The sequence below is a fragment of the Diplotaxodon limnothrissa genome, linkage group LG20 (assembly GCF_057381915.1).
Source record: "Diplotaxodon limnothrissa isolate DT_005_m linkage group LG20, D_limnothrissa_male_GT1.1, whole genome shotgun sequence".
NCBI classification, from domain to species: domain Eukaryota; kingdom Metazoa; phylum Chordata; class Actinopteri; order Cichliformes; family Cichlidae; genus Diplotaxodon; species Diplotaxodon limnothrissa.
Window position 1 is genome coordinate 21,801,334 of NC_140615.1, and position 12,302 is coordinate 21,813,635.

Here is a 12,302-nt window from a genome sequence, read left to right on the forward strand (position 1 = left end):
TGCTGCCAGTTTCACCTCGCAAGTGTTTGACTGGCTAGCTGCTGCCAACTGTCCCCACTGAGCTCAGCAGGAGGCAGGCAGCCAGGATCACCGAGGCTGTAATGGGCTTACACCCACACACATACACACCACAGGAACAATGATGACCACGAGCAGGATTTTTTTTTAAAGAAACCTATAGCACAATTAAACCTTCCTTAAAACTCACGCAAAGGAAAAAGAAGTGTCCTATCTAATACGACTTTATTACATAAAGTAGCATTGAACGTTGTCTTGCAAATTGGTGACAAAAGTATTTAGAGTTTTTTAACTGAAGTCAAAGGTTTAACCATCAAAACATACTTAAAACAACAAAAGAGAAAGATAATTATTAGTACTTATGTTGTACAATAATATACATCCCCAATTCTAAAATAACTTGTGTCATTGTGTAAATGTCATAAACCCATATGTTATCAACAGATCATAGAAAGCATATCCTCCTGAGAGCCAGCCTATTCATTGTAGTGGACAACAGCTAAACTGAAATATATTTTTTTTCCCTTGGTTCTCAGGACGATATAAAATATTTAAACTGAGACAATGCTTCATTTTAAGAAAAGTAGTAGCTCATATTTAACTCATTTCATCAGTCAGATGATCTCAAAAAGATCATCAGTCTGCAAAAGCTGCATCTGCAAATTGTGGAACAATTTTGATAATATTCCTCAACATAAAATTGTGAAGACTTTAAATATATTTCCATTTACCCTTCATGATATCATCAAAAGATTCAGAGATCTTCAGGCCCACAGGTGGAACTGCATTAAAACAGGTATGATTCTATTAAGGAAATCATTGTCTGTGAACATGGTTGACCAGGCCACCCACACATGCAGATTAAAACCCATGCAAAGAAGAGGAGCAAGATGTTCACATATGCCTACTTTGTCCTTTAAATTAGTTTAACTAAAAACATGCTGCATCTAGCCTTATCCCCTGCACAGTATAGCTTCAAAAAACAAGGGTAAAATCACAAATAAAATCTATACTCATGTACATGAAATCAAAGTTTCAAATCAAATCAAATTGCTAGTTTGAACAGTTGAGAGATGTTTTAGTACAAGGATCCTGAGGTAAGTTGGAAGAATGACTTGTCTCCATCTGCTGGCTAAACAATCCACCACACTATGAAGGTAAGGGATGATTTATTTGGAAGTCAGATTACTTTGTTTTTTTAATTAATATCCTTTTGCTTAAAAAAAATTGATTTTTAATTACAGTTAGATACATTTGTTTATCTAACAAATACCTTCACATGTGAGCAAAAATGTAATAACTGACAGCTGTTATGTTAGCATTTAGCATTAGCATTTCATTGTCAAAATTAATTATTAAATTTTTTTATTATTCTTTTTATATATGTGCAGTATATTTTAAATTAAAAGTAATAATATAATAATAATTTTAAAGACAAATTGGTGTAAAGGATTTCAACAGTGTTCATGCTTATTTTTTAATATTTAATATGACATTTATTTAGTTATTGTCATTTAGATGCTTACTTTTCTGCATGGTGATTGAAAATTTGACAGTACTTTCATATGTTACAGCAACTGTGAAAAACCAACAAGACACCGTCAGCTGAAATGCAGCTCCAAACTGATCGTGCAGAGTTTACAGTTGGCTGTAGACACTCACAGCTGTACCTCTTTCCTGACCGCCTTCATAAAGAAATGACAATGAACTGGGCCAAAGATTTTTTGATTTCATTGCTCCATAAGACCTGCTGCTGCTGATTTTCACTCCAGTTTGGCATACTTGAGCTTTTTCTTCTTGTTTTCCTTCCACTGACACTATTTCTGATGAGGCTAGATGGGCCAGTGGCCAAGTAGATGCATCTCTCATGTCCTGTATCAGGTTTAAAAAAACAAAAATCCTCTGAAAATGGTCATATATACGGAGCCCCGCAGGGGACATGGGAGAAAAAAAAATTAAGACGGACTTTTGCGAGATCTCACAAAACGAACTCGGGATCTCGCAAAGTCAGTCTTCATTTTTTTTCTCCCATGTCCCCTGCGGGGCTCCGTACATATACACCGACTGGACGGAAAAATTGGTGAAAAAGCAGCCATACCTTCAAAAGTCCAGACAACTATCACTCAAGACCTCTTAAAAAATTACAAATCTGGCTCCCTGGAAACAAAATATAAAGAAATGAAGGTTGGTTCAAGACTTGACATTAACTTGTTGGTTATTCGGCTTAAAACATTACCTGAGTAATATCATTACTACTACTGTAAATATCTGAAATCCGTGTCAAAACAAAAAACCTGTATGTAACTTAATTTGATAAAAACCCGAGTCAAAATGTTGAGGAACATTTATTCACCAAGAGCAAATGAGATCAATGATCCACTTGTTTTCTTCCAGACACACAGTTACCATGCTACAACATAAATGTTAAGGTTTATACTTTATATGGGCCAAGTGTATGTACAAGCGACCTTAACCATTAAACCATTCCTTGCAAAATTTAATGGCTACATTACAACACCATACCAGTTAAAATCATAATCGATCATCATCTGAAACATGACCAAGTATGAAATAAATAAAATTCCAAAAATGCATCATATAACCATTTCACTATAGTTACACTATATACTATATTGTCTTTTTATGGAGTCATTTCCTGATCATTGATCCATTACAATTTTTTTTTAAACACAGTGCATTCAACTTAGAACATTTACAGTAGCATTTTTCAGTATCTCAATGAAAAAGCCATGACAGGAACATCTACGTTTCATCAAGGGTTACAGGAAACATGATACAAGGGCCACAGAGGTCAACATCCATACCGTTAATAGCAGAGGGTGGGCAACGGGAGCTCACCAATTGTAAACCATTAAAAACACATCATTAGCAGTCATGAAACTGACAAAGTGGCGAAGATGTTCATGGCGATTTATGGCAAAAATGTGTGGCAATATATGCAAATTCAGCAGTATGTAAAAATCTTTTACTCTGAGCTGCCTGTAGCACTGGCTCACAGATGATATGCCTGATGAGCATGGATTCAGAAAAGTCGACAATGAGGAACGATCACACAGCATCGGACAAAATATCAAAGTCATCGGACAGTTCAAAACACAGGAATGAGTTGAAAATAGAAATCCTCCATGCTAATTATTTTTTTTATAATAATAACTCAAAAGAGTGTAACATGTTTTTTTCCCCTAAACCTTATCTAGAGTTAAAAACATGTCACCCTCCTAACCAGCACTGCTGCTGATAAATATCTGTTATTTCTACCTTTTAGCAGTTCTCATCAGAGCCAGCTGGATTACCTGGAGCTCCTTGGCTTCACGTAGCAGAAAAATAAAACTAACATAAAATAAAGGTCTCTCAGTCTTAGTGAGCTGCAGTAGCTCTAAAAAATAGTTTTACTATTAGTACAAATCTTAGGTAAGGACAGGAAAACAGAAGAGAAGAAGAGACTGGATGTGTCACCATAAAATAAATACAATCTATTGAAATGTTATTGTTTCATCTGCCCATTCTCATTAGTCGGGTGTCAGATAACGCTGTTTTGTCAAAGCCGAGGCTCATTTATGCACAAGGTGTCCTTTGGTGGCAGCTCACGATGCACCGGGTTATGGCACTGGTGACACAGAACTGTCACTTCCAATGTCATCAAGCAAGGCTGCTATTTTAAAGGGAGGCCAACCAAGTAGTTTTAGGGCTTAAACCTAACTGAGTGAAAGCAAAAATTAAAAGAGGAAAAACACAAAGTGCCATGGCCTCTCTCAGTCCCTGGTAGGATTCCGTGCACGAGCAAGCTAGAGGTGTGTCCTCTCCCCTGTTTGCTGAGCGGCAGGTTGGTGTACCTGTTTCCCATCAACTCATTACCTTCTGCACATAAAAGAGCCCATTTACTCATTGCCAAAGTGCTCTCTCCAGTCTGTGAACTCATCTCTACGAGATAAGCAGATGACTCCCTGTGCTCTAATCGCTGCTCTCTGTTGGACTGCTTACATTTATGTTAAAATTAAAGCTCTCTGAATCTGCTTTTTGGTTTTCAACTTGGTAAACCATGATGCATAAGTTCAAACAAGAACCAAACCAGGGTCTCCTCCATGACAAAACTACAACTTATGCACCTCCACCCCTTCAGCCTCCTAACAGAGACTTCATAGGTGTCTAAAACCAGACTATTAACTTTCACGGACTAACTATGGCCATTGCATTAAGGCACTGTCACCAAAGGACATTTTATCTTTAACCTGGAAACATTTATGGCATCTGACAAAACAACATTATATCACTCCTTGAGATAAGAACATGTTGGTTATGTATGATTTTTTTTTTTTTTTTTTACTTTATGTATCCAGTGTCATCGTCAATTTGTAGCTGGTGATATGATGAAACAACAGTGAACTGTACCATGGGGTTGAAATGTGCCATATTTGATTTAAAATACATTAAAAGACAATATGCATTAATGTAAAGTAACAATTATAACAACCTGCTCAGTGCTGCAGGAAAAACAGGGGGAAGTAGTCTGTCCTGCGATGAGGGGCTTTCAGAAGGAAGGAAAATGCCAAAGCGAATTACTAACTAAAGCAGAAACTCTAACGTCAGCAGAAATCTATAGCAAACTGTCTGCAAATAAAGCTCTGTGCCTTAATAACCTCATGATTGACATTAAAAACACTCTGGTGGGGCGCACACTGCAGGTCTGACAACATCAGGTGGCATTTTCAACTGAAAGAATATCGATTGCGAATCACACGAGAAAAGTGTAAATATGTATGACAACTTAGTTCTTGGAGGTTTGATGATGGTACCGACCACCTAAGCCAGCAAGCACTTCTCCAACCAGCACCTCCCTGAGCCATGGCTCTCTGTTCCTTTAGCATAAAACATCTGGTAAACTTTATCCCCTCCTCATGTACTGTACTCATTTGAAAAAACTGCACCTGCATGATGGGCTTTGCAAAGTAAAAATGTTGCAAAGGATTAAAGAAAACGTGGAGACCTTTTTTTCCAAACAGTGCATGCTACACCATAATGCAAACTATGGGAAAGGTAAGGTAGGGCAGGCGACCTGTGTGAGTAAAGGCTGAGAGATACAAAAGAAGAAATAAAAGGGATTTCTTCTCGTACTGGCGGGGAAATACGTAGCGGACCGATCAGGGAGGGAGGTGTAAGGGATGCGAATTCATTAGTTCCTTTCATGGGCCATGCTTACTAGTCCCCTTCACCTCCGCATGGCTCTCTTTCTGAAGTGGAAAGATGTTTTGCCCCTTTCGTTCATCTCACTGAGGTGGAGCAGGGAAGCAGGCAGGACCGCAGGCCAGGATCGATGGGAACGGAGGGTTAGTTGAAGCCGGGGTCGGTGCGGTAGGAGTGGTGCCCATCTGATGTTAACTGGGTTGTCTCTGTCGCTGACGGCTGCAGCACTATAGGTTCACCACCAGCCTCTGTACGACAAACACAAGGACAAACACTACAATTCACACAAACTCACCAAGCTTGGACAATAGAAGACTGAAAAACATTGTCTGGTCCGATGAGTCTTAATTTCTGCTGCAGTTGGATGCTAGGGTCAGTATTTGGCATAAACAATGTAAAAGTGTAGCTCCATCCTGCCTTGTAGTTCAGCCTACCTGAGTGCTGCTGACTCTATGACCACAGTGAACTTGTCTTCAACTGGCTTAGTCCACCAGGAATCACAAAACCCAAATCATCTCAAAATATATGGTTTCTTGAATATAATAGTGTGTTTAGTGTACCCAGTGTGCAGCCAGCAAATCTCCAGCAACTATGTGATGCTATCATGTCAATATGGCCAAAAATCTCTAAGGAATGCTTCCGGCACCTTGTGGAATCTATACCAAAGAGAAATGAGGCAGTTCTGAAGGCAAAAGGGGTCCAATCAAACACTAGCAAGGTGTAAAATGTACAATGCTATTAATTAAAATACTTAAATAAAAATGATTCAATAGCCAGCAGCAAGACTTCTTACAGGAAAAGCAAACATAATACACCAGCCTGAACGCCTTTGCACTGGCTTCCTCTTTGTTTTAGAAGAGATTTTAAGATTTTTCTTATTACATTTAAAGCTCTTTGCAGCCTGTATCCAGAAAACATATTGGAGCTGCTGTACCCATAACACCCCAAGTGTAGTCTGAGATCCTCAGGCAGGAGCCTGCAGACTGTTCCCACCCGTTTCCAGCAAGAGTTAGATTTTTTGGATTTTGAGTGTGTGTGATTTATGTGTTTTTGTGACACTCTTTGTAGCACTGTTATTTTTATAAGTGCTATACAAAAAAAACGTACTTGTGAGAAGAAAAAAAACAAACAAAACGGTGCTCGTTCTCACCTCTCTCATCAGATTGCAGCTGAGCCTCCAGGTCCTCAGGGGACACATAAAAGTCCTGCTCCTGGCCCTCTCGAGGCCGTGGTTTACATCTTCCACAGCAGCAGTTACAGCAGCAACACAGGCAGCAACAGAAGTAACAGCCAGTGGCCAGGCCACACAATACAAACAGAGCCTGTAGGAAACAGATTCATGAAATAAAGGTTAAGACAACAGGTGTAAAAGGTTGTACAAGAGCAAACAGTAAACGATCCTGTCTTACCTTTGCCCACCAGCTAGAAAGGACAAAGTAAGTGTTAACATTCTCCTCTCCAAACTGCTCTGCCACATATAGGCCTAGAGAGCCATATTTATCGTAAATGTTACGCTTCGTGGGGTCATTCAGGATGGCGTGGGCGTTGTTTATCTCCTTGAACTTATCTGCGGCCTCTGGATTGTCGGGATTCTTGTCAGGGTGGAACTTTAACGCCAGTTTCCTGCAGAATGCATCACAGTCAGCTTTACAGGTTATCAGACCTTTCTGTGAGCTAAGCCAGGTGACCAGAGTAAAGCCTCACCTGTAAGATCTCTTTATATCGTCCGTCGTGGCCATCTTCTCAACTCCCAACACATGGTAGAGAGACTCACCCGCGGTGGACAGAGAGCGCTGCCTCTGCTGCTCACTCATGATGCCTCACGTCCACAGGCTGCACACAGAAATGCACAAAATTAAGAGGCACTGCTTGGACTGTTTTACCAGGATGTACATTCATTCAACTAAAGTGAGGCCCTTGTGATTCCATGCTCTCTGCTGCAGGCAGGCAACAGCTGGTCCTGTGCTGTCTGGATGAAATACAGATGTCCAGTACTTACTAGAAACACCCAGCTGTGTGGGAAATATATGGAAAAAAAAGTCCTGGAAAGGGGGAAAAAATAGTGAATTTTTCTCCTTTTTTTATTTTGATGATATAAATTTTAGATTTTCAGCAGGAGATAAATTCTCCTTATTGATTTTTGAAGGTGTGACATCTTGGCAGGACCCCTGATGCATATGCTGCTTTAAGTAAATCAGCAGCTGACACCCACAGAGACAACGCACTGCAACAGCACAGGCTTCATCAGGTGAAGACCAGAAAACACACTCTTTAAAGAAGACAGAAGCCTCCAAATGGGTGTCATCTCGACACAAATCAACATCTACTACGCTGTTTGAAGCCCTATAATGCCTAATTTCTTAAATTTTCATCAAAAACTACATGTTCAGTCAAACGGCTGTCAAATTTCCACTCGTCACGAATCGCATCCCGCTCCAAAAGATGTCTATAGGAAGGATTAGACTCTGGGTACGATGCTGAGAGCATAATCTCCGTGCAAGCATCAGCAGCAGCACTGCTATAGCGCACAGCATCCATGTTGGTTCGCTTCCCCGGCCTGCTCTTGATGCAAGACAGGAATGGATCGTCAGCAGTTATTTTCAAGGACAAGGACCAGAGTGTCGAGGAAGAAAGGAAATAATGGAAATGCAGGAGGAGGCTCACCTTTCAGTAGGCTCTAATGCGCTGCGAAGCTAACGATCCCAGCAGGTTATGATTTTAGACAGTGCAGCGTGACTATGGCCGCATATCCTCGCACGTACCCGGACCTTCTCTGGCTCCCACTACACAACCATGGACAGTGCAGCAGTCCGCTGGCTCCGCCCCCCCACCACCCTACGACGACCCGACCTGCGCGTGCACGACGGGGAGGATGCTAGAGGAAAGATGTGCAGCTCCGCATTTGTCGTGAAAGCTAAAAAGGGAGTTCCTTTAAAAAATATTACATTTAATTTACCCACTGGAAGTTGTATAAGAAAGATTTAAAATGGATACTGAGTTCTATGGAGGGCCAGGAGTGACTAAATGGATTAATTAAATACACCATCAAATAATTAGTTAAATGTGTAATTAAATTAAATTGGAATTAATTAATTAAATAAATATTTAATTAATTAATTATTGACACATTTAATTAATTATTTACCGATGTATTTAATTAATTCATTTTGGCAGTCCTGACCCCTGGCTGTTCATGAATTAGTTTTATCTTTCAGGGTGGCCCTCTGTATTTATATATATATGTGTGTGTGTGTGTGTGTGTGTGTGTATATATATATAATATTCTGTAACTCTGTAACTTCTGTCGGTGCTGTGCTTTTTTGGAAATCGAATTTCCCAGAGGAACCCACCCGAGGGATTAATAAAGTTCTATCTTATCTTATCTTATCTTATCTTAAACTCAGGGGGCGGGGTTATCGCTGATCGAGTCAAAACTTTGGCCTGGTGGCCCCGTTTCTGCACACCAGCAACCCTGGCATGTAGAAACTAACTGAACTGTACTGAAAAAAAACTGTTTGTGTGTCAGCAAACACGCTTTTAATATTTTTTTTTTAGCCGAGAATGTAGTGGTTTATTTTTTCAGATATCTGGTCGGATTGTCAAGATACAGCCTCTTTGCAAAATTGCTTTGATGATTTCGGATTGGGTGAATGAATGAATGAATGAATGTGATTGGTTGAACAGGTGTTCGTCATCTGTGTTCTGTGTTATCTGCATTTCCATCAGAGTAGGAGACTCAGCAGCAGATTAGAATCAAGTATAATAAAATTTTTACATTTAAGAAATCACCAAATTAATCATTTGGTGATTTTGTGAATAATCAATAACCAAATTGACAATGCAACACACTGTTTGTGCAGAGATTTACAGCACAATGCTCACTTACAACACATTCCTCCATCATTCCCCCTTTTAAACACTTAAAACATGCAGCAAATAAAAGACTGAGTGAAAATGTGGCACTTCCTGCTGATTTTAAAAATCAAACCAGTTTAAGTTTGTATTCTCTCAGCTGCAGACTAGCTCCTGTTTAAATGTTTGAGAGTTAAGATTGGATATAAAACAAACGTCAAACATAAACTCAGTCTACATACACACTTGATATGAGGTCAGCAATTACAGTGTCTGTGTCCTGTTTTAAGATCATATATGTAAAATTGTTGTTTAAATTATAGTTTCGGAGTATCATACATAATGCCCACGTGAGGTGTGTGACTGTACACCACTATACAGAAATAAATCAGCTATTACTGAAATACACCTGCTATATAATAAACTATGATAAACATGTGAAGGTGTGATTAACATGTTTAGTTATAAAGGACAGCTTCCTGCCTTTAGTCTCATTCATGAGCAGTATTAGTTCTCTTCTAACATCCAGAAGTCTGCACAATGTGTTTCATAGTTTCTAACAAGCCTTTGAGAGTTAAAGGTAACATGACCGAAACACCAACATCAAAAAACAAAACAAAACACCTCACAAATCATATATTAACCTCATTTATTTTTATTTTACAGTTGAATAACTATTAACAAACAGATAATGTAATATTTCTGGACAGACAGGAGTCTTTCAGTATCCGAGGAGGAACCTTCTCGTTCCTCCTTGCATAAATTTTTTTTTTTAAATTCAAAAGTCACGGTTAAAAAAATCCAACACATATGAGCACCAGATGGTTCAGTCTAACATGTGCTCCAGTGAGACATTAAACTTCAGTAAAATTATGCAGTTATGAAACTTAACTGTAATCTGAGCCAAACTGATTTTCTCAGTTGTAAATAAAACAGTGAAGTAAATGTGACCCAACAGACAGAACCTGAGTGAATTATGTCCAGTGTTTAAACTCTACTGAGAGCTAAAACTCAGCGGAGGTTTTAAAGCTGTGTGCCGGTGATTGGATATCAGCTGCTCATAAAGTGGGTTTGCCTCTAAAGTGCTGTGCAGTTTTCTAAGTGTCCATCGCTCTCCGTTTAAATCCTGTTTGCCATCTTTAACCCAGGTCAGTCACTCTGAGGGAAACACAAGCTGCAGCAGCCCTGCGCTCAGGAAACAAACTACATTTTCTTAAATGGCTTAGAGAGCCATTTGAGCCTTAAATTAGAGTACTTTAAAATACAGGAACATGTTTAAAAGACAAAAATGAACATCCAACTTTGACTGTAGATATCTTTGACAGGATATCACTATTGGACTGTCTAACATGCCAACTTCCAGAAGGACTGAGACAAGTGACAAAAGAACAGAGCAGCATTCAGTGACCACCACACATGAGCATGTTCCTGCAACATTCAGCATCTGATTCTTGTTCATCTGTGTGCTTCTGCTTTTGGTAAGTATACTTACCTAACTACAGTAACTATAAAGCAGTCACTCTAAACACATGCTGCCATCCAGTTCTAACTACCTGGTTACTTGGTATCAGTTATTTGGTTTGTTTGTTACTCACAAATATCACCAAACTCAGACATTTTGCATTCTGTATGTCTTTTCATCTTTACCAGCCACACTCTAACTGTAATTAAGAGTTTATTAAATATTAAAGGGGTGCAGATAGAGCCAGCTTTTGAATTTCTATGAATTACTATGAACACTTACCATATTCTACCTGCACAATAGCGAGCAGAACTAACACTGGAAAAATACACCATCACATAGTTCATCAAACTCACATAGATAAACCTTATTTATGATATAACAAGGTAACAAGGTGAACAATGAAACAGTAACAGTCTAAAAAAGTGGATTCTAAACTCCAATTCAGTCAATTCTATAATTCAGTAGAACTGCAGACCCCCAAGTCTTCATCATTAAACCTCTAGTTGCTTCATTTTTCTGTTTTATATCAGATATCAGGTTTTAGTAAAGCTGCATTACCATGGTGAGGCAAAGTGCTTTTGTGTGTGTGTTGTGAATGGCTATGAAAGGCCTTTTCTTAAAGACCAAAGTTGGGTTTGAATTCGAGTTACAGCAGACAGTCGCCACTTTGAAATGGAACGCAGCCCTCCAAAGGCAGACGGCTAACATGAGGAATTGAACGCGCCGTCCACCCTAGCCCACAGCAACCACCATAGCAACCGCCTAGTGTATGACCTTAAAAAACATGTCCTTTCTTCATAACTGTCAAAAATATGAAATAATTTACAAAGAGTGAAAGTGTTACAGCTGCAGAGGGCTTTGGCGGTATCTTTGGAATCTGTTTAATAATATACAATATAATGTAACCATGGAGACAGAGTCAGTCATGTGAACTAGCGTGCGTGTTTACTGCAGTGAATGAGGCGATTGTGTGCACAGCGTCCACACACTGCACAGGGTCAAGACATGACTTCAATATTGTTTTATACAAAATAAAGTTGTTTACAAAACATTCTGTGTCTCCCAAATAAGCACAGCTGTTCACGTTTGTCATTACATGTTTATTTGTAAGAAAAATGATGAACTTCACATTGTGCACCTAATCGAAGCACATTTGATAAGTCTGTTTCATTCCTTTGCATCATGAGAGCTGGAGTAAACATATATCCTGACAATTAAAGTTGAGCAAACTTCAGTGAAATCATAAAACAGTAGACACAGGTAGAAATGGGATCAGATTCATCTCTGCATAGTCAAAAGCAGATACCTCCTGTGTTCAGTCCATCATATGAAAAAGGAAACTGTAGCACAGTCCATGTGCTTTTGCATCCATGGCTAAAATGTTCTCAAGCAGGTCAGTCTCAGAAATGTCTCTAAAGTAGACATGTACAGTGTAGTGTAAGCACTGAAAGATCATAGAGGAAACTCTACCATTAATGTCAAACTAATGTTGGAGAAACAAAACACAAAGGCTATGTTTGGTTTTAAGTGAACTGTACATTAAGAGGGCGACAAAGACAACATTTATACAGGAGTGAAAAAAAATTAAGAAATGCAACATATGTGGAGACAAATTCAAAAATGAAAAATGCAACAAACATCTCAGTTACAGTTTGGATTTTGTGTTTCACTTAACATTTGTGTTTATACTCTTGTAAATGTGTTGCTCTCATATAACACTGTGCTTTTTATTTTCAAGGCAAAAGTGAAAGAATTTTTTGGCAAA

At 39.0% G+C, this 12,302-nt stretch overlaps 1 protein-coding gene across 1 annotated transcript; it reads right to left on the reverse strand.

Annotated features, from left to right (window-relative positions):
- Nucleotides 1-5,364: 5,364 nt before the first annotated feature.
- Nucleotides 5,365-7,034, reverse strand: dnajc5aa (DnaJ (Hsp40) homolog, subfamily C, member 5aa). Its single transcript, XM_085344458.1, has 4 exons — nt 6,925-7,034; nt 6,630-6,843; nt 6,371-6,542; nt 5,365-5,468 (listed from the first exon to the last, which is right to left on the reverse strand). The coding sequence occupies exons 1-4, from the start codon at nt 7,032-7,034 to the stop codon at nt 5,365-5,367; spliced, it is 600 nt and encodes a 199-aa protein (XP_085200584.1).
- Nucleotides 7,035-12,302: the final 5,268 nt, after the last annotated feature.

Excerpts from the sequence above, each read along its gene's own strand:
- dnajc5aa (XM_085344458.1), bottom strand. The coding sequence starts at position 7,034 with ATGAGTGAGCAGCAGAGGCAGCGCTCTCTGTCCACCGCGGGTGAGTCT. Across the intron at positions 6,844-6,924 it reads GATATAAAGAGATCTTACAG|GAAACTGGCGTTAAAGTTCC; the intron begins GTGAGGCTTTAC and ends TGCATTCTGCAG. Across the intron at positions 6,543-6,629 it reads TTTCTAGCTGGTGGGCAAAG|GCTCTGTTTGTATTGTGTGG; the intron begins GTAAGACAGGAT and ends TGTTTCCTACAG.